This window comes from Hyperolius riggenbachi, chromosome 8 (genome assembly GCF_040937935.1).
Source record: "Hyperolius riggenbachi isolate aHypRig1 chromosome 8, aHypRig1.pri, whole genome shotgun sequence".
NCBI classification, from domain to species: Eukaryota; Metazoa; Chordata; class Amphibia; order Anura; family Hyperoliidae; genus Hyperolius; species Hyperolius riggenbachi.
Window position 1 is genome coordinate 127,007,035 of NC_090653.1, and position 22,854 is coordinate 127,029,888.

Consider the following 22,854-nt stretch of genomic DNA (forward strand, 5'->3'; position numbering starts at 1 on the left):
CAGATCTAAAATACATGCAACAATAGGGACTACTCTCAGGCCTAGTGCACACCAAAAACCTCTAGCAGATCTACTAACACTAGAGGTTTTTGAAGCAGATTTCAGAGCGATTCTAGGCATGCATAGAGAGGTTTTCTAAACATGCCTAGCGTATTTGGGAGCATTTTTGTGTAGCAGATTACAAATATTGTTACAGTAAAGCTGTTATTGAACAGCTTCTGTAACAAAAACGCCTGGAAAACCGCTCTGATCTAGCGTTTTTCTATACTTTACATTGAGGCAGAAACGCATCTGCAAACTGCAAAAATGCTGCAGGAGCCACGTTTGCGGTTTGCTAAAAATCTCAAACCGCTGTTGGTCACCATCCCATTGAGATACATTAGCCAAGCGTTTTCACAGGTGGCAGTGGTTTTGAAAACGCTATCAAAAACGCTTGGTGTGCACTAGGCCTCACACAGAATCCTCCCTCCTGGGGAACTAATAACCCCCTCCCCCGGGCAACTAATAACCACCTCCCTCTGGCAACTAAAACCGCTTCCCCGGGCAACTGATGGCAACTGATAACACCCCCATGTAAATAAATGGGCAAGCGCTAAATAGTGGGCGCCGGGGCTGTCCGCTATGGGAACTGCAGCTACAAATAGTGGATGCTTCGTGCCTGCTATTGGTAGCCACAGTTCCCATAGGGCGCCTGCTATTTAGCTGGTCCCCTTTTTTAGTCACACTACAATTAGCTGCTCTGGTCTGGGAGCCCCCTCTGAGACATGAGTAACGACTAGGATCTCACACTATTTAGAAATCCACTAGGCAGATTAAATGTAAACAAGCTCAGTAGGTTACAATGCACAAATTGCAGCACGCAGCAAGCACATTATTTATCCAAGTATTTACGCAAGCACACATTGCACACATAGCGCAACTCTGTTGTATAGGTAATGCATGCGTTGTTAGCTATCTCATATTGACAGCAGGGAGAGTGAACTGCAGCGAGGTCAGAGCGGCATTGTGAGAACGCGCAGCGGCGATGGAGTAATCTATGTCCTGTCAGAGATAAGCGGCCCCAAACAGGATGTAGATTTAAACTAGCATGGTCCGGAAAAGGTTAACAACTAGGCTGTTTTTTTTTGCCTGAAAGAGTTAATCATGCATGCAAGTGACAGTTTCTCTCTTGTTGAACCCTTGTTGGATCATAGCGTAACCCTCCCTGATAAGTAGCTACAGCTATAAAACTCTTTCTTGGCAGAAGAGACCTTTTGACTGCAGGGGATAGATAAAAAGGTCAATTGTTGCATGTATTTTAGATCTGGGACACTTAATAGACAACCATAGCCTAGAGTCAATAAAACATAAAATCTACTTGGTAAATATTTAAACATAAAATAAAACCATGTGATATCTAAAAAAAAAGTATTTTTTAGGAGTTGGAGGATAGAGAAAATTGTTTATCTCGGGTTTATTTTCACCTCAGGTTCACGTTAATGCGAGTTGCACTTTGTGTGCAATTTGCGCTACGTCACTTGAATAGATTGCAATAAAATTTCTGTGCTTGCAAACAGCAATTTCACCGCTGTATAGTGAATCAACCCCCGACACACTCTAGAGCAGGCATGGGCAAACTCGGCCCTCCAGCTGTTACGGAACTAAACGTCCCACAATGCATTAGCCTTTATGACTTCATGACTGTGGCTGTCAGATTACTGCAATGCATTGTGGGACTTGCTGTTCCTTAACAGCTGGTGGGCCAAGTTTGCCCATGCCTGCTCTAGAGGCTACCTATTTTTAATTAAATTGGACATTCTCAAAGCACTATGTTCTGCTGTCCTGACCCCATCTCGCCTCACCTTACCTCACGTCACCTTCACTGAGGACAAGAACTAGAGCCATGGGCACATTTGTGCAGTTTTTCTTTTGGTAATGACTGACAAGAAAAACTATTTTTTTTATTCTGAGAATCAACACTTTCTGCTATTTACTAAATGAAATTGATGACATATGGATAGAATTCACAGCATATTCTATCTCCATGACAACTACTTAAGTGAATTACATTTTGCAGTAAATAATAACACATTGGTTTACTGTAGATATATCCCCATACCCCATGAAGTAAATCTTTGTCACTGAAACTCTTTGGCCTTCAGTACATTTCACACTACGGCATCAAATATCATTTTGGAAAGCATCAGGAGAGAGTTCTCACCACAGTCTTTTTCATCCTTCTGTAGTAATATTTGGCACCTTACACCCTTTTAAAATAGATGCAGTTTTAATGATTTTCTGCTGTAATACCAATATACTTTTGGTCACAATTTATGAAAACAAGTAACACAGCTCATTTGAATTATCGATAATTATACAGAGCATGATTTGTTTGATGCAAAATCACTTGAAGCTGGAATCCAGCCTGTCCCTGTGCCAAGGGTATATAATTAAATTCATCTTTACAACATCAAGAACAGCCATCTTTATCAATAATGCTAATTAGGGTCATAACATGCAAGTGGAACCACACAACGTAAACTACTTGGACAAGTTCTTGGCCAGCAAGCCTTTTTCTATTGCACTTGCATGTTTGCTCATTTTTTGCTTCTGAAAGTAGAAACAGGAAGGAGGCTTTTGAGAATGTTAGAAGCAAGTCAGGTGGTAGTGTATCAGGGACACCAGATTTCCTTTTTTCACATCAATGGCAGCTTTGATCTAGTTTAGGCTGGAATCAATCCTATTGCATTCTCGAAGTTTGCAACATTATTATTATAATTTTTAAAGCGACAAAATATTCAATATACAAAGTAAGAAATAAAACATGGTACAAAATAATACAGACAATGGTATACACAAATATACGAAATTCAGAGTTTGTATAAAATACAGAATTGGTAATTACAGTGACAAAGTTAATATGAATAAAAGGTGTAACAAATTCCAAGACACAAAAGGGTGACAGAGCCCTGCCCTTGCGAGCTTACAATCTAAAGGAATGGGGGGGGGGGGAAACAAGGGGCCTGATTCCCAAAGCGGTGATAACCCAGTTATCATGCCTAAAACACTTTAGGCGTTATAACCTTTGCACTAGCAGAGTTATCACCGCTTTGTGCTGCTGATCGCGCGAAGCTCCCATAGCAACGTCCCATAGGGTTTAATGGGCGCTGTGCATGCACCACGATGCGAGATTGCGCGCGGAAAACTTTGCGCGCGGGAGCTGCGCGCGAGTTTCTTTTGATCGTGCTAAAGGGCTTCTCACTGGCGTGCAAACAGTTTGAACTGCTTTGTGAATCAGGCCCAAGAGGTGGGGTAGTGTACAATATTCATACCTAGAGGCAGTGTGTTTTAGGTTATCTAGTAGAAGTACAACTTGGCCATATGTCAAAGGGGAACTGGCGCACATTTAAAGATATCAAACGTTGAAGAGTGACGGATGTGTTGTGGATATGCTCAACCATGTTTCTATGGGTGTGCAAATAGTGCAATCGCCAGGGCCACCAGATGGATCGGCAGGAGTGGGGGCGCAGTGGCGGGAGCGAGCATATTAGTTACAACTCACCTTCCGCCACCAATCCCCCGCAGCCTCTGTCTCCTTCCTCTCCCATGCATCCGTTGCATTGGTAACAGCGCCCCCTGTGATGACGTGACCGCATGTCATTACAGGGGGCGCTATTACCAATGCAACAGATGTCTGGGGGCACTTACCTATCTAACCTATACTGGTGGCAACTATATAGGCTACCCTATACTGGAGGCACCTACATAGCTAACCTATACTGGGGGCAACTATGCCTGGCTACCTGTACTGGGGGGACCTATAGCTGTTTAACCTATACTGCAGGCACCCATACCTGGATCCACGTGGGGGAGGGATCGACTTTTACATCCTCGCCCTGGGTGCAGTTTAGCCTAGAAACTGCCCTGGACATGATGCTTTTTGCTAAGATTTGGTGGGGTGAAGTTTGCATATACTGTAGATAGCCTTATGACTTCCTTAGGTACCCCTTGAATAGCTCAAGGTTGATCTAATTATTATTCCTCATTTGAAGGGGCCAATATATAGTATGGGACTGTATGACAAATAATAAGCAATGCAAGTCTCAAGCGGAAGTTACAGACTTCCAGACATACTAAATAAAACAGAGCACGAGAAGCCAGGCTCACACTGCAATTTATGCTATACTATAAATGCCAACCATAAAATTGTCTAGAAGTAGCAGAAATAATAGGCCCAGGGATGGAGAACCTAAGATGAAGCATGTGTCAGTGATTGCAGTAGCAGTGAGGCCTCAGGTCAACTATAGCCAGGGAGACTGCATTGCTAGCTGGCAGCATGACCTGTGAGACAGGATCAGCAATGGCCCCCAGAAGTGTAAATATAAATAGCATAAATAGTACTGAAAGGCGGCAGCGGCAGAAGAGGGTGGACTGGAGACGGAGCATTGGTCAGCGACTGCAGAAGCAGTGTGGCCTCATGAGAACTGTCACCAGGAAGATCGGATTGCATAACTGTAAGTATATAACAGTAATACTAAATAATATCTCAAGATATACACATAGATAATACAGGAGGACCGCTAGGCTGATGAATGTTATATCAAATTCCCTGAAAATGCACCAGTTGAATGGGTGTCACTGGGACTGCAAAATAACCTTTTAAGGCAACTGACACAGGAGTAATGTTTAACCATCTTAGCGGTATGGACGAGCTCAGCAGCACACGCAGCCGGCACTTTGCCAGCCGCGTGTGCTGCCCGATCGCCGAAAGAGGGTCCCCCCAGCCGCCTGAGCCCTGCGCAGCCGGAACAAATAGTTCCGGCCAGCGCTAAGGGCTGGATCGGAGGCGGCTGACGCCAGGACGTCGGCTGACGTCCATGACGTCACTCCGCTCGTCGCCATGGCGACAGGAGAAGCCAAACACGGAAGGCTGCTCATTGCGGCCTTCCGTGTTACTTCTGGCTGCCGGAGGCGATCGGAAGAACGCCTCCGGAGCGCCATCTAGTGGGCTTTCATGCAGCCAACTTTCAGTTGGCTGCATGAAATAGTTATTTTTTTATTTAAAAAAAACCCTCCCGCAACCGCCCTGGCGATCTTAATAGAACGCCAGGGTGGTTAACAAGTGTGCTTTTTACAGAGGTGGGTCTGCACATGGTATATAATAACCACTGCTATGTTGCTGACTTGGATATTGGACAGTAACTAAGCACAGGATCTAGCCTACAGCAATATACTGGGGTTACGCAAATAAATCACTACCGACACACTAACAATCCTACATACAAGTCTTCTATCTGCACATTATGCTGCTATGCTACTCATCTAGTCAATCTACTAGTGGCGAAATACAACAGATCTATCACTTAGGGCCCATTCACACTTGCTGATTGCAAAACGTTTTGCTCAAGCATTTTTTGGCGAATAACGCCCAAAAATCACCATTGACACGTGGCAATTTTTTAGCGATCGCGTTTTGCGCTTCTATAGCACTAAAACGCGATAGCTGGGAAATCTCCTGAAAATGGTGCAGGCTACGCGTTTGCGTTTAGCGTTTTTGGCGATTTGTGGCAATTAGCGCAAATCGCCCAAATCAGAACGGGCCCATAGACTTTTATTACCCTAGCGCTTTGAAAATCGACGGCAAAACGCTCAAGTGTGAATGGACCCTAAATCCTTGCACAATAAGTAGTAAACTAACCACACACAGATCTACCTATCTAAATCAGCACAAAATAGATCCTTATAGTGACAGTAGGAACAATACAGCCAGCTAACAAGCTATCGGCCCTTGCAGCACAATACAGCCACTCCCTATCTTTCTTTCTAGCTCCCATCACACAGAGTGAAAATAAAACACTCACTCCACCCCCCCTTAATAAATGGCTGTGGTGAGATCTGTTCCACGCTTCCTGACAACATTTTGCCATCATACTTCCCCTGGCCTATGCCTGATAACACTGTGAGAAAGAGAACACATGGTGAATATCTGGGTCGATTTTGCAGAAAAGTTTGGTAAATGAAATTGGCAGATTCATGGCCAGATAAAACTTAAAATTCTTGCTCACTAATCTCTATTTTTGACATTTAGGATAGGAATAATATTTTATATTTTTTAGCAGACCCATCCTAGCAGCCCTTTCATAGAGTCTATAGTCATGTCACTAACTATTCATCAGAAGAGCTATTAATCTAATGTCTACCATAGTCTAAAGGGGCCAATACACCGATTTTCCTGCCGATATACAGCAGATTTGATCACTGTGATCGAATCTGCTGTGAAATCATTGCGCAAACGCTGACAGAACGATCGATTTCCGTCCAAAATCAATCGTATCCGTCCTTTCCCGTCGATCCGGCCGTGCGGAAGATTTTGCTCGATTGTCGGTGGGTCGGGAGTGCGGCGTTAACGGCGTTCGAATGCCGACAACTGACGCTAACGGCAATATATTACCTGCTCCGCCGGCGCGAGTCCCCCTCTGTCCCCGCGGCTTCTACTCCGCGCTGGGTTGCGGAATCCAGGCCGGCTGCAGTTTCATTGAACTTCCTGTCCCGGCAGGAAGTTTAAACAGTAGAGCGCCCTTTACTGTTTAAGCTTCCCCGAACAGGCAGTTCAATGAAGCTGCAGCCGGTCCGGATTCCGGAACCCAGCGCGGAGAGGAAGCCGCGGGGACAGAGGGGGGGCTCGCGCCGCCCGGAGCAGGTAATGTATGCGGGGGGCAGTAGCAGCAGCTTCACAGATTGTTATCGGTTTCATGCTGAAATCGAATCACAATCTGTTAGCAGTAAAGGCAGCCATACGATCCCTCTCTGATCAGATTCGATCAGGGAGGGATCTATCTGTTGGTCGAATCTGATGGCAAATCGACCTTACATCCATGCCATAGTTTAACTGCTCTATGATCAGGCTCTTTCTTCACCTCCTCGAGATGTTTCTGGTGATATTGCTGACCACAGTGCAATTAAGGTAACAGTAAAATAAAATTAAAATCAGTATTAAAGGAGAACTATAATTATGTGTCTAAAATAAATTCCCTATAGTATAAAAAATATAGCACTGCAAAAGTAATTTAGGTTTTGAAGCTTAAAGAGGGATTGACAGCCATAAAAACAAATTCCTACTATGCACTGCTCTGTGTTTATTATGTAGTCTACATCCTGACCCTGCATTGCAAGTATTGTAATAAATCTTATCTCAGTCAGCCTGGCTCTTTTCTCGTACATTTCTGGGGAGAGGGGCACTGGTCATCGACCCTTCTTCCCCTCCCACAATACTGATCCTCACTGATTGGCTGAAGGCGGTTCAGTGTGACACGAGACTGAGGACGTAAATGAAGATAAATCCCCTCACCCCTCTGCAGAAGCTGCTGAAATTACATCTATGTTCTGCTTACATGTGTTTACAAAACAAAGGGAGGAAATCACATCAGCATTGGCTTCAGTCAGAGGCAGTAAAGATGGGAAATGACTGGAAAAGTTTTTCTTTATTTGTTATATAAAATTAATTGAAATCAAAATGTGGACAGTACAATACATATGTTATGTAAGTAAAACAAGTGTGTGTATGTGTGTGTGTTTTCCCTGGGATAGTATGGCTGACCCTCATGCTTTAAAAGATTTACTTTTACAGTATTTCCCTTGGTTTGTGATTACATGCTCATACTAACAGGAAGCTGCTAACTCAAATGCATGCTGGGTAAGGACTTTTCACCCAGTATCAGTATCTAACGTGTCCGTGTCTCCTTGTGTTATAATCGTGTGTTCACAATCCAGGGGAAAAAAAATAATATTTTTTGGGGGGGCCTAAAATGTAACTGTACATAGTGCAGTTAAGTTAAAAATGCCACTCTAAGCTTCTCCCAGCCCCCTAGTACCTGCTCACCCCTGATCTACACACCCACCGGAATTGATCACCATATATGATCTGAAGAATTCTATTCTCTGCAGTTAAAAGTATATCGCCTTTCCACTGGAATAAATAGAGGGAATCTGCGTCTTACTCAACAGCACTCTGCAATTGAAAAAGTAAAGTAGGTGAAAAAGTACTATTAAAGTTATTTTGAGTATTTTCTTCCTTGCTGGTGGTTTAAATGGCATTTTATTGACAAGGTGTGAAAATATCACTTAGGAGAAAACTCAGGAGAAAAACTGAATTGCATATGGAGCAAGCATTGAGAGCAGTGGCGCTGACTCTACACAGACAAAACTTTTAGCTTTAATGATCACACCACCGCCATTCCATATGTATGAAGATGAGGCGAGAGCATGTAATATAGTTCTGGGGGCCTTCAGGAAGGTGACAGGAACATTTTGAGCAAAATGTGGAAAGGCGCCCATACCCTACTCATACCGCTGGAAGGAACGATGTATTGGCCTGAGGAAGCGGGCTATGACCTGTGAAACGCGTTGTCTATCTGTGCTTTGAATAATTAAACTTTACCAGCTAAACTGGTGCCCTATCTTTCGGAGAAGTAAAATACGACCTCTCTTTATTATATATTTTTATGTTTTTAATTATTGTATTACTATACAAATACTTTGGACACCTCCATCCCCTAACATTTTTAGCAAAAACATACTTTGCAAGTACAGTTATCCTTTAAAAAGTATTTTAGCAGCGCTATATATTTTATGCTCCTGGGAGGGCTATGTATTCATTTTGGATAAAGCGTAAGTGGCGACTGTACTTCCGCTTTAAAAATACTATTGGTAACAAAGCAACAACCAATCCATGGAAATAAATAAACTGATAGCTACATCAGTACTATGTGTTTTGTTGTTGCATGTAAAAAAGCTGAAAAGGCAGTTGGTCTTCTGTGTTTAGAAAGATATACAGGACAAATGAAAAAGTGTTAAAGGGTAAGTCCAATATATCACACAGATAAACTCAGGCCGTTCGTTCAAAACATAAAAGTATGCTCTGCAGTTTTAATATAGCAGACCTTCTAAACTATTTTTCAGCTTTATTAGAAACCATTATACTAGATCAATTAGAGGTGAAGAAGTTAACAGCAAGCATAATATTTCATGTGTTTTTCTTACCGTTCTGTCTTGTGGTGAACAAGGGTGCATCTAGAGGAACCAGTCTTCTGTGTTCTCCTTTCTTGCGGAGTTGAAAAGCAGTCCTTCACCCAGAAACATATTCCTCACTTAATGTAACCAGCGCAGTGTATGTGTTATTAAAATGTCTCATTACTACCACTCTAGTGCTTTTACATGCTTTTTTATTTGCTTAATGCTTCCACAGTTCACTTGTTTTCTTGGTCAGGTGGCTCCCTGCAGTAATTAGTTTACTCTAGGAGATGTCCCTCTCTGAATATTTATGACAGTATAATGTCTGGTTCTTGCTAATTTATGTTCGCTCGCAGTTGCAGTAGAAGCAGTGCCACTCTTTACTACGTCCTCCTGGCTCCCCGTTTGTCACAGGAGAGTGAATATTCAATTCTTCTTTTGACGGCCTTATAAATCTTATGGAAATCTGTAATGTTCAAGCAAATGCTATCCTAGTTGTTGCGTAGTATGTCAAAAAGATGCACAAGGTATCTGAATACTTAAATACTGCTGAGACCTTCAGTTTGAGGGAGTCACCGGTACTTTTTTTTACTTTGACAGGATCGTATGTCTTTTATGAAGTACCTGAAGGAGGAAGCTGACTGTGGCACACGTGACCATGCGTATTTTATCCTGTTATGGTTATGTGAGGAATGCTTAGATTTATTGAGGGACCACATGTAGCGTTGAGAGGTAATTTTCTTTTCCACTCCAGGAATAATGCAGAAAATAACATATGGCTGTGTATGCTACCAAGCAGTTACTCTGGTAATTACTGATGCTTAGCACTGGCATGGAAACTTAGAAGTGAATGGACACATGTCCTGTTTATATATTAATACATCACAATGGTAGGATTTTTAACTTTTTCCCACTTATTCTTTGATCCACACAACCCACCCACAGAACAGTCATTATCAGCAGCTCTTTACCCTCATTTTCTTCTCCTTTCCAGTTAAGGAACACAGCATTGGTAAAGCTTCTCCCTTGCATGTTGTATAGGCAATGCAGTTCTACAGCTAATTTGGGCCTACTCTTGCACAGCATACAAGGAAAACACAAAGAAATTCACCCTGTGTGTGGTTACAGACAACATCCTAATTAAGTCTAATTCTCCCTTCTCTGCAAGAAATCCGCAAGTGTAAATCAGGGTGTGTCTGCTGTGTGAACTGTGCCACTTACAGTGATGTGAAAAACTATTTGCCCCCTTCCTGATTTCTTATTCTTTTGCATGTTTGTCACACTTAAATGTTTCTGCTCATCAAAAACCGTTAACTATTAGTCAAAGATAACATAATTGAACACAAAATGCAGGTTTTAAATTATGGTTTTTAGTATTTAGTGAGAAAAAAAAACTCCAAACCTACATGGCCCTCTGTGAAAAAGTGATTGCCCCCCTTGTTAAAAAATAACTTAACTGTGGTTTATCACACCTGAGTTCAATTTCTGTAGTCACCCCCAGGCCTGATTACTGCCACACCTGTTTCAGTCAAGAAATCACTTAAATAGGAGCTATCTGACACAGAGTAGACCAAAAGCACTTTAAAAGCTAGACATCATGCCAAGATCCAAAGAAATTCATGAACAAATGAGAACAAAAGTAATTGAGATCTATCAGTCTGGTAAAGGTTATAAAGCCATTTCTAAAGCTTTGGGACTCCAGCGAACCACAGTGAGAGCCATTATCTACAAATGGAAAAAACATGGAACAGTGATGAACCTTCCCAGGAGTGGCCGGCCGACCAAAATTACCCCAAGAGCGCAGAGAAAACTCATCCCAGAGGCCACAAAAGACCCCAGGACAACATCTAAAGAACTGCAGGCCTCACTTTCCTCAATTAAGGTCAGTGTTCACGACTGCACCATAGGAAAGAGACTGGGCAAAAATGGCCTGCATGGCAGATATCCAAGGCGCAAACCACTTTTAAGCAAAAAGAACATTAAGGCTCGTCTCAATTTTGCTAAAAGACATCTCAATGATTGGCAAGACTTGGCAAGAAAATACCTTGTGGACCGACGAGGCAAAAGTTGAACTTTTTGGAAGGTGCGTGTCCCGTTACATCTGGAGTAGAAGTAACACAGCATTTCAGCAAAAGAACATCATACCAACAGTAAAATATGGTGGTGGTAGTGTGATGGTATGGGGTTGTTTTGCTGCTTCAGGACCTGGAAGGCTTGCTGTGATAGATGGAACCATGAATTCTACTGTCTACCAAAAAATCCTGAAGGAGAATTTCCGGCCATCTGTTCGTCAACTCAAGCTGAAGCGATCTTGGGTGCTGCAGCAGGACAATTACCCAAAACACACCAGCAAATCCACCTCTGAATGGCTGAAGAATAACAAAATGAAGACTTTGGAGTGGCCTAGTCAAAGTCCTGACCTGAATCCTATTGAGATGTTGTAGCATGACCTTAAAAAGGCGGTTCATGCTAGAAAACCCTCAAATAAAGCTGAATTACAACAATTCTGCAAAGATGAGTGGGCCAAAATTCCTCCAGAGCGCTGTAAAAAACTTGTTGCAAGTTATAACGCTTGATTGCAGTTATTGCTGCTAAGGGTGGCCCAACCAGTTATTAGGTTCAGGGGGGGGGGGGGATTTCTTTTTCACACAGGGCCATGTAGGTTTTGAGTATTTTTCTCACTAGATAATAAAAACCATAATTTAAAACTGCATTTTGTGTTCAATTATGTTATCTTTGACTAATAGTTAACGGTTTTTGATGAGCAGAAACATTTAAGTGTGACAAACATGCAAAAGAATAAGAAATCAGGAAGGGGCAAATAGTTTTTCACATCACTGTACGTGAACAGCGAGAAGATTCTGGATAGCATAGAGCCTCCCCATTCCTTGACTCGGACTGTAATTCCAGCATTGTTCACACCAATATTTATTGTTGCATCACTATTTTGTTTACGGTTTATCGATTTAATTGTCCCTGTGTAACATTGTTTAATGTTGTAATGTCTCCTCTATCTATTGTACAGCTCTTTGTAAATAAAGTTTAACAATAATGAGTTTACTCCAGCAAACATCTTCCTGTTTTATAAAAATGTGCAAATACAGTAGAATCCCTTTATAGTAAACTCCAAGGGACTAAGAAAAATAGTTTACTATATTAAAAGTTTACTATATCTGAATTGGTCTTACATTGTATATTCATACAGAGGCATTTGCTGGGACCTGGACTACTGAGTTTACTATATCCAGAGCAGTGTTCTCCCCAGGCTCTTTTAGACGGGTGCTCCACCCGGGTAATTTTGGGGAGTACCCGGCTGTCATTGGCTCGCCTCCTCTTCCTCTTCCTGTACTGTAAGCAGAGTTGCAAAGAGAAGCACCACCCCTCCATTCCTCCATCATGCCCCACTCGGCTACTTTTTCATGCCACCCAGCTGAAAAAAAATTCTGGGGAGAAGAGTTACTTAAAGCAGACCCAAACCAAAAATGTTTTTAATTCAAAATATTTAGTTGCACCACTCTGACACATACAAAGCCTTCAAGCCTATGATCATTTCAGTGCATGCGTTTCACCCTTCTCTTTTCATAACTAGGGTTATACAGCCATTACTACCAAGCTTAGTAGGAGGTTTTAGATCAGGGGTGTGTTTGTCAGCAGCTACCCTCCCTCCCAGGGGCGTCGTCTATGTAAAATCTCCCACAAGCTGAGATCACCTCCCGGTGACATCATAAGTAGCAGCCTGTGTTTTGTTTTTGTTTTTAATCTCCTCCACCAGTCTGCCGGATTCTGTCCCGCCAATATGAAAGGAAGGTAGGGGTTCCACCAATAAAGGTAAAATATTTTATAATTGTCATCATGCAGCTGGAAAAAGGCTGCTATTTATTAATATAATTTAGAAAATAGATTTTATTTTTGAAATCTTGTATTTTTTGTTTCGGTCCACTTTAAGCACTACATGAATAGAGGCAATAAATCTTTATGGTCCTCCTAGACCTACTGGGGCCCCAATTGTTTTTGTTGCCTGGTGAGTAATCTGACACTGTGCAGGGAAACAATGGCCAGTAGGTCAGAGGTACTAGCTGGAAAATAGTCAACAGCTGTGTTAATCATCTCTTGGTTAACTGACTGATGGCTAGGACCTTGGATTTGCAAGCTGCTGCTTCCCAGACAAGGGCTTCAATTCACTAAGATCATGCTGGAGATAATAAGGCAAAAGAAAACTTACCACCACACATCTATCTGAAAACTTATCACTTCAGTCCTTAAGTTACCTCCCCTGTAGTTATTTTCACATGCAGTTAATTAACAGCCTGTCTTTAACTTTAGAATTCTGGAGTTATTTTAAGGATTGAAGAGTTAACTTTAGAGATGTTACCTTAAAGAGAACCCGAGGTGGTGTATGATGATCCTAATAGGACCCAGAGGCATGTCGTCTGCACAATGACATGCCTCTGGGTCATTGTATAGCCGCTACCAGCCCCACCTGCGCCTTTCTGCACCCCCTTAAAAGATCCCCAGGCTAGTGACAATCTGCTTGTCGCTAGCTGGCTTTTTTTATGTGAGGCTGTCAGTCAGCCTCGTAGCATCTCCGCCTCGATTCCAGACTCCAGGGCAGTTTCTAGGCTAAATTTCCCCCAGGACAAGGGTGTAAAAATCGCCCCCCCCCCGCCCCCCCATGGAGCCAGGTATAGGTGCCCACAGTTTAGGTTAGCTATGTAGGTGCCACCAGTATGAATTAGATTGGTAGGTGCCTGCAGTATAGGTTTGGTAGGTAGGTGCCTGCAGTATAGGTTAGATAGGTAGGTGCCTGCAGTATAGGTTAGATAGGTAGGTGCTTGCAGTATAGGTTATATAGGTAGGTGCTTGCAGTATAGGTTATATACTGTAGGTAGGTGCCTGCAGTATAGATAGGTAGCTTAGATAGGTAGGCGACTTCAGTATAGCTTAGATAGGTAGGTGACAGTATAAGTTAGATAGGTAGGTAGGTGACTGCAGTATAGGTTTGGTAGGTAGGTGCCTGCAGTATAGGTTAGATAGGTAGGTGACTGCAGTATAGCTTAGATAAGTAGGTGCCAGTATAGGGTAGATAGGTAGGTGCCTGCAGTATAGGTTAGATAGGTAGGTGCCTGCTGTATAGATTAGATAGGTAGGTGCCTGCTGTATAGATTAGATAGGTAAGTGCTTGCAGTATAGGGTAGGTAGGTACCTGCAGTATAGCTTAGGTAGGTGACTGCAGTATAGCTTAGATAAGTAGGTGCCAGTATAGGATAGATAGGTAGGTGACTGCAGTATAGCTTAGGTAGGTGACTGCAGTATAGCTTCAATAAGTAGCTGCCAGTATAGGTAAGATAGGTAGGTGACTGCAGCATAGGATAGATAGGTAGGTGCAGGGCTGGGCCGAGGCATAGGCTGGAGAGGCTCCAGCCTCAGGGCGCAATGTAGGAGGGGGCGCACAATTCATTCAGTTGTCATTCCTAATTGTGTATGAAGCAGAAAGAAATAAGAAAAGGGGATACATGGCAATGACTGCAAGCCAGATAACTAGAGAGTAAGGTGTTGGGGGGATTGTGGGCCCTGTGGCCCTCTTAGTCTAATAGCAATCAGTGTGTGACGGCTGGGGTGGGAGGGATGGAGGGGCGCACTTTGGTGTCTCAGCCTTGGGTGCTGGAGGACCTAGTCCCTGCTCTGGGTAGGTGACTGCAGTATAGGTTAGGTAGGTGCTGCAGTATAATTAGGTAGGTAGGTGCTGCAGTATAGATTAGGTAGGTGCCTGCAGTATAGATTATGTAGGTAGGTAGGTGCTGCGGTATAGATTAGGTAGGTAGGTGCTGCAGTATAGATTAGGTAGGTAGGTGCTGCAGTATAGATTAGGTAGGTAGGTAGGTGCTGCAGTATAGATTACGTAGGTAGGTGCTGCAGTATAGATTAGGTAGGTGCTGCAGTATAGATTAGGTAGGTAGGTGCTGTAGTATAGATTAGGTAGGTAGGTAGGTGCCGCAGTACAGATTAGGTAGGTAGGAAGGTGCTGCAGTATAGATTAGATAGGTAGGTAGGTGCTGCAGTATAGATTAGGTAGGTAGGTAGATGCTGCAGTATAGATTAGGTAGGTAGGTAGGTGCTGCAGTATAGATTAGGTAGGTAGGTGCTGCAGTATAGATTAGGTAGGTAGGTAGGTGCTGCAGTATAGGTTAGGTAGGTAGGTGCTGCAGTATAGATTAGGTAGGTAGGTACTGCAGTATAGATTAGGTAGGTAGGTGCTGCAGTATAGATTAGGTAGGTGCTGCAGTATAGCTTATATAGGTAGGTGCTGCAGCGGTGGTGGGAGCAGGCATAATAGTAATAACTCACCTCTCTTCATCTTCAACAGAATAGCCGATCTCTCACGCTGCTTCAATGTCTTTCCTGTCCCGACATCTGTCTCAGTAACAGCACCCCCTGTGTTGACATGCGGTACGTCATCACAGGGGTGCTGTTACTAGTGTTGGGAGAACACCTGGATGTTCGGGTTCGCGAACGTTCGCCGAACATGGCCGCGATGTTCGGGTGTTCGCGCCGAACTCCGAACATAATGGAAGTCAATGGGGACCCGAACTTTCGTGCTTTGTAAAGCTTCCTTACATGCTACATACCCCAAATTTGCAGGGTATGTGCACCTTGTGAGTGGGTACAAGAGAAAAATAAATATTTGAAAAAGAGCTTATAGTTTTTGAGAAAATTGATTGTAAAGTTTCAAAGGAAAAAATGTCTATTAAATGCGGAAAATGTCATTTTTCTTTGCACAGGTAACATGCTTTTTGTCGCCATGCAGTCATAAATCTAATACAGATAAGAGGTTCCGTAAAAAGGGACCGTCAACGCTAACCCAGCAGCAGCACACGTGATGGAACAGGAGGCGGCGCAGGAGGAGAAGGCCACGCTTTCAGGCGCAACCCAGGCCTTGCATGAGGACAAGAAGCGTGCGGATAGCAACGCATTTTGTCGCCATGCAGTCATAAATGTAATACAGATGAGAGGTTCAATAAACAGGGACTGGAAATGCTAACCCATCACAGATGTTCATTGTTCATGTTACTTGGTTGGGGTCCGGGAGTGTTGCGTAGTCGTTTCCAATCCAGAATTGATTCATTTTAATTTGAGTCAGACGGTCTGCATTTTCTGTGGAGAGGCGGATACGCCGATCTGTGACGATGCCTCCGGCAGCACTGAAACAGCGTTCCGACATAACGCTGGCTGCCGGGCAAGCCAGCACCTCTATTGCGTACATTGCCAGTTCGTGCCAGGGTGTCTAGCTTCGATACCCAATAGTTGAAGGGTGCAGATGGATTGTTCAACACAGCTACGCCATCTGACATGTAGTCCTTGACCATCTTCTCCAGGCGATCGGTGTTGGAGGTGAATCTGCACGCTTGCTGTTCTGTGGGCTGCTGCTAGTGTTGGGCGAACAGTGTTCGCCACTGTTCGGGTTCTGCAGAACATCACCCTGTTCGGGTGATGTTCGAGTTCGGCCGAACACCTGACGGTGCTCGGCCAAACCGTTCGGCCATATGGCCGAACTAAGAGCGCATGGCCGAACGTTCCCCGAACGTTCGGCTAGCGCTGTGATTGGCCGAACGGGTCACGTGGTTCGGACCCGAACGCGCTCTGATTGGCCGAACTGTCACGTGGTTCGGGTAAATAAATACCCGAACCACGTCATATCTCCGCCATTTGTCTGTGGGTTTAGCTTTGGGTAGGCAGGCAGGGTAGTTCGCGCTCCAGCCACGCTAGCCAGGGTCCCCCCCAGTCATTGTGTGTCGCTGCTGGGAACAGTAGTACACCGCTCGTTCAGCCACACTATATAGCATTCTGTGTACTGTTCTGTGTCTGCTGGGAACAGTAGTACACCGCTCGTTCAGCCACACTATATAGCATTCTGTGTACTGTTCTGTGTCTGCTGGGAACAGTAGTACACCGCTCGTTCAGCCACACTATATAGCATTCTGTGTACTGTTCTGTGTCTGCTGGGAACAGTAGTACACCGCTCGTTCAGCCACACTATATAGCATTCTGTGTACTGTTCTGTGTCTGCTGGGAACAGTAGTACACCGCTCGTTCAGCCACACTATATAGCATTCTGTGTACTGTTCTGTGTCTGCTGGGAACAGTAGTACACCGCTCGTTCAGCCACACTATATAGCATTCTGTGTACTGTTCTGTGTCTGCTGGGAACAGTGGTACACCGCTCGTTCAGCCACACTATATAGCATTCTGTGTACTGTTCTGTGTCTGCTGGGAACAGTAGTACACCGCTCGTTCAGCCACACTATATAGCATTCTGTGTACTGTTCTGTGTCTGCTGGGAACAGTAGTACACCGCTCGTTCAGCCACACTATATAGCATTGTTTACTGACACTATATAGCAGACTATATAGCATTGTGTGTACACCGCTCAGCCAGACTATATACCATTGTTTACTGACACTCTGTGTACACCGCTCAGCCAGACTATATACCATTGTTTACTGCCACTCTGATTCTGCTGGGAACAGTAGTACACCGCTCGCTCAGCCAGACTATATACCATTGTTTACTGACACTCTGTGTACACCGCTCAGCCAGACTATATACCATTGTTTACTGCCACTCTGATTCTGCTGGGAACAGTAGTACACCGCTCGCTCAGCCAGACTATATACCATTGTTTACTGACACTCTGTGTACACCGCTCAGCCAGACTATATACCATTGTTTACTGCCACTCTGATTCTGCTGGGAACAGTAGTACACCGCTCGCTCAGCCAGACTATATACCATTGTTTACTGACACTATATAGCAGACTATATAGCATTGTGTGTACACCGCTCAGCCAGACTATATACCATTGTTTACTGACACTCTGTGTACACCGCTCAGCCAGACTATATACCATTGTTTACTGCCACTCTGATTCTGCTGGGAACAGTAGTACACCGCTCGCTCAGCCAGACTATATACCATTGTTTACTGACACTCTGTGTACATCGCTCAGCCAGACTATATACCATTGTTTACTGCCACTCTGATTCTGCTGGGAACAGTAGTACACCGCTCGCTCAGCCAGACTATATAGCATTGTGTTTACTGCCACTCTGTGTACACCGCTCAGCCACACTATATAGCATTGCGTACTCTGCCAGTCAGTGTGTATATTGCTGGGATCAGTAATACTCCACTCACCGTCAACCACTATATGAGCTCAACATGAGTTCCCCAGAGACCTCCGCTGTGAGCAGCACTCCCAACAACAGCAACAGCCAACGCCCCACGCAAGCTATAACATCCACCCCAGCAGCCAGTGGTCAGCAGCAGCCCTCCCCGGAGGAGAACGTTGTGTCCATCAGTCCGTCGCCAGAGCGATTAATGAGGGCTGCCATTGAGGAGATGATGGGGCCTGATGTGGAGGAGGAGGTCTGGCTCAGGCCAGCATCCCAAGTTAATGTTGAGGACGATGAGGGGTCTGTGTCTGGGGATGTTGGGGTGGCAGAGGTGGTGGGTGGGTCAGACTCAGGAGAAGAGTTGTATGATGAGGATGATGATCGGGACCATCTGTATGTGCCTCAGAGTCCGACCCCGGAAAACATGTTGTATCGTGTGTTTAGGTACTAAATTTGCGTTCCCTCCCAGTAGTGTTGGGCGAACAGTGTTTGCCACTGTTCGGGTTCTGCAGAACATCACCCTGTTCGGGGTGACTATATAGCAGACTATATAGCATTGTGTTTAATGCCACTCTGTGTACACGGCTCAGCCACACTATATAGCATTGTGTTTACTTCCACTCTGTGTCTGCTGGGAACAGTAGTACACCGCTCACCCGCCACTGTATAGCATTGTGCTCTGTGTCACTGCTGACAATAGTGGTACACCGCTCACCCACCACTGTATAGCATTTCTGTACTGCCACTGTACTGCTGCCAGTCAGCGTGTACTTTAAGGATAAGTGAAATGAGGAAGAAATCCGGTGAAAGAGGGAGGGGCAAGGGAAGAGGTGTTTCCCCTGACGGTTCACGTACAGGCCACAGGGGAGCACCCAAGAAAACCCACTCAATACTGCCCATGTTGTCCAGGACAACAACCCTCACAGATCCAAAAGAACAGGACCAGATAATTACTTGGATGACCTCTCAAGCGTCCAGCAGTGGGTTAAGCAGCACCAGCACATCACGCACGAGGTCCGAGTCCTCAGCCAGTTAAAGTCTGGGCTTTCTTTGAAGACTGCACTGAGGATGTTACCATGGCGATTTGCAAGGTGTGCAAGACCCGCCTGAGCAGGGGGAAAAGTATTAACAACCTCTCCACCACCAGCATGAGCCGCCACATTCTATCCAAACATCCCACTCTGTGGGCAAACGCGGCTGGACAGGGTACCACCAGCAACACTGCCTCCCTTGGGTTCACCAGACTCACCACCAGACCCGCCTCAGCAGCAGCAGTAGCCCAGCCATTGCGTGGTTCACAACATTCACAAACATCAGACGATGCTGACACTGTCACTTTCCGGACTAGTGCTCTTGAGGTCTCCCAGTGTTCATCAAACACAACAACCAACAGCCCTTCGGTGTGCAGCGCTACGGTTGAGTTGTCTGTCTCTGAGATGTTTGAGCACAAGAGGAAATTGCCAGCAAATGACCCCCGGGCCGTGGCAGTAACAGCCAGCCAGCATAGCCAAGCTTCTGGCCTGCGAAATGCTGCCATATCGAGTGGTGGAGACAAACAGCTTCAAGGGCATGATGTCAGTGGCCATCCCACGTTACGTGGTTCCCAGCCGCTACCACTTTGCGCGCTCTGCAGTGCCTGAGTTGCATGAGCACGTGGTCAGCTAAATAACCCGAAGCTTGAAGAATGCCGTTGCCTGCAAGGTTCACCTCACCACTGACACCTGGACGAGTGCGTTCGGCCAGGGTCGATACATCTCCCTTACCGCGCACTGGGTGAACCTTGTGGAGCCTGGCAGCGATTCCTCACCTGCTACGGCGCGGGTGTTGCCCACGCCGCAAACAGCTGGATAACAACAGCAGCACCTACCTCTCTGACTCCTTCTCCTCCAACGCATCTCAAAGCTGTACCTCATCCGGAAATGCTAACCCAGCACCAGCAGCAGTAGGATCGTGGAAGCAGTGCAGCACAGCTGTTGGCATGCGTCAGCAAGCGTTGCTGAAGCTGATCTGCCTTGGGGATAAGCAGCACACAGGGGAGGAAATTTGGAGGGGAATAAAGGAACAGACGGATTTGTGGCTGGCACCGCTGGACCTGAAACCGGGCATGAAGCTAGACACCTGGCACGAACTGGCAATGTACGCAATAGAGGTGCTGGCTTGCCCGGCAGCCAGCGTTATGTCGGAACGCTGTTTCAGTGCTGCCGGAGGCATCATCACAGATCGGCGTATCCGCCTCTCCACAGAAAATGCAGACCGTCTGACTCAAACTAAAATGAATCAATCCTGTATTGGAAACGACTACGCAACACTCCTGGACCCCAACCAAGTAACATGACCGATGAACATCTGGGATGGTTTAGCGTTTCCGGTCCCTGTTTATTGAACCTCTCATCTGTATTACATTTATGACTGCATGGCGGCAAAAAGCATTGCTGCTATATCCGCACGCTTTTTGTCCTCATGCAAGGCCTGGGTTGTTGTGTCTCACAAAGCGTGGCCTTCTCCTCCTGCGCCTCCTCCTGTTCCATCACGTGTGCTGCTGCTGCTGCTGCTGCTGCTGGGTTACCGTTGCCGGTCCCTGTTTATGGAACCTCTTATCTTTATTACATTTATGACTACATGGCGGTACAAAGCATGCTATCCGCACGCTTTTTGTCCTCATGCAAGGCCTGGGTTGTTGTGTCTCACAAAGCGTGGCCTTCTCCTCCTGCGCCTCCTCCTGTTCCATCACGTGTGCTGCTGCTGCTGCTGCTGGGTTAGCGTTGCCGCGTGGTCCCTGTTTATTGAACCTCTTATCTTTATTACATTTATGACTACATGGCGGTACAAAGCATGCTATCCGCACGCTTTTTGTCCTCATGCAAGGCCTGGGTTGTTGTGTCTCACAAAGCGTGGCCTTCTCCTCCTGCGCCTCCTCCTGTTCCATCACGTGTGCTGCTGCTGCTGCTGCTGCTGCTGGGTTACCGTTGCCGGTCCCTGTTTATGGAACCTCTTATCTTTATTACATTTATGACTACATGGCGGTACAAAGCATGCTATCCGCACGCTTTTTGTCCTCATGCAAGGCCTGGGTTGTTGTGTCTCACAAAGCGTGGCCTTCTCCTCCTGCGCCTGCTCCTGTTCCATCACGTGTGCTGCTGCTGCTGCTGGGTTAGCGTTGCCGCGTGGTCCCTGTTTATTGAACCTCTTATCTTTATTACATTTATGACTACATGGCGGTACAAAGCATGCTATCCGCACGCTTTTTGTCCTCATGCAAGGCCTGGGTTGTTGTGTCTCACAAAGCGTGGCCTTCTCCTCCTGCGCCTCCTCCTGTTCCATCACGTGTGCTGCTGCTGGGTTAGCGTTGCCGCGTGGTCCCTGTTTATTGAACCACTTATCTTTATTACATTTATGACTGCATGGTGGTACAAAGCATGCTATCCGCACGCTTCTTGTCCTCATGCAAGGCCTGGGTTGTTGTGTCTCAAAGCGTGGCCTTCTCCTCCTGCGCCACCCTCCTCCTGTTCCATCACGTGTGCTGCTGCTGGGTTAGCATTACCGGTCCCTTTTCCTGGAACCTCTTATATGTATTACATTTATGACTGCATGCCGACAAAAAGCATGTTACCTGTGCAAAGAAAACAGACATTTCCCGCATTTAAAAGACAGTTTTCCCTTTGAAACTTTAAAATCGATTTTCTCAAAAACTATAAGCTCTTTTTGCTAAAAAAATTTTTCCTCTTGTACCCACTCCCAAGGTGCACATACCCTGTAAATTTGGGGTATGTAGCATGTAAGGAGGCTTTACAAACCACAAAAGTTCGGGTCCCCATTGACTTCCATTATGTTCGGAGTTCGGGTCGAACACCCGAACATCGCGGCCATGTTCGGCCTGTTCGGCCCGAACCCGAACATCTAGATGTTCGCCCAACACTAGCTGCTGCATGGGTGTCAGAAAATTTTCCCACTCCAAGGACACTGCCGATACCATTCCCTTTTGGGCACTAGCTGCGGCTTGTGTTTGCTGCCCTCCTGGTCGTCCTGGGTTTTCGGAAGTCAGTCTGTCGGCGTACAACTGGCTAGAGGAGGGGGAGGATGTCAATCTCCTCTCTAAAGTCTCCACACGGGCCTGCTGGTATTCTTCCATTTTGACCTGTCTGACTCTTTCTTCAAGCAGTTTTGGAACATTGTGTTTGTACCGTGGATCCAGAAGGGTATAAACCCAGTAATTGGTGTTGTCCAGAATGCGCACAATGCGTGGGTCGCGTTCAATGCAGTCTAGCATGAATTGAGCCATGTGTGCCAGAGTCCTGCCAGAATCCTCATCATCCTCTTGTGAGCGTTGTGATAGTTGTGATGCATCATAGTCGTCACCTTCTTCCTGGTCTGCTTCTGCTGACCATTCGCGCTGAATTGTGGAAGTCCAACGTGCACCGCTCTGGCCCTCGTCAGTGGTGGCATGAAATTCCTGCTCCAACTCCAGCTGTTCCTCCTCCTCTTCTTCGTCATAGCTGCTGGGGCCAGTGTTTCCTGAGGCAGATGGCCTGATGTTGGTATCATCACGCTGATCGTTTTCTCCTTCAGATTCCCCCAGTTGCATCATGACAGCTGTTTCCTTGATTTTCAACATTGACTTCTTCAGTAAACACAGCAGTGGTATGGTAATGCTGACTGAAGAGCTGTCACTGCTCACAAGCAACGTGGATTGCTCA

At 45.5% G+C, this 22,854-nt stretch overlaps 1 protein-coding gene across 4 annotated transcripts in view; it reads right to left on the reverse strand.

Annotated features, from left to right (window-relative positions):
- NRK (Nik related kinase) overlaps positions 1 to 22,854 on the reverse strand; it is a 506,445-nt gene that overhangs the window by 399,953 nt on the left and 83,638 nt on the right. Inside the window, exon 3 of one of the 4 annotated variants that reach the window (XM_068251057.1) lies at positions 9,019 to 9,125. The exons of the other annotated variants lie outside the window; for them this stretch is intronic. Coding sequence (XP_068107158.1) covers positions 9,019 to 9,048 — 30 coding nt within the window. The 5' untranslated portion in view covers positions 9,049 to 9,125. The remainder of the gene's footprint in view (positions 1 to 9,018; positions 9,126 to 22,854) is intronic. 4 annotated transcript variants of the gene reach the window in all.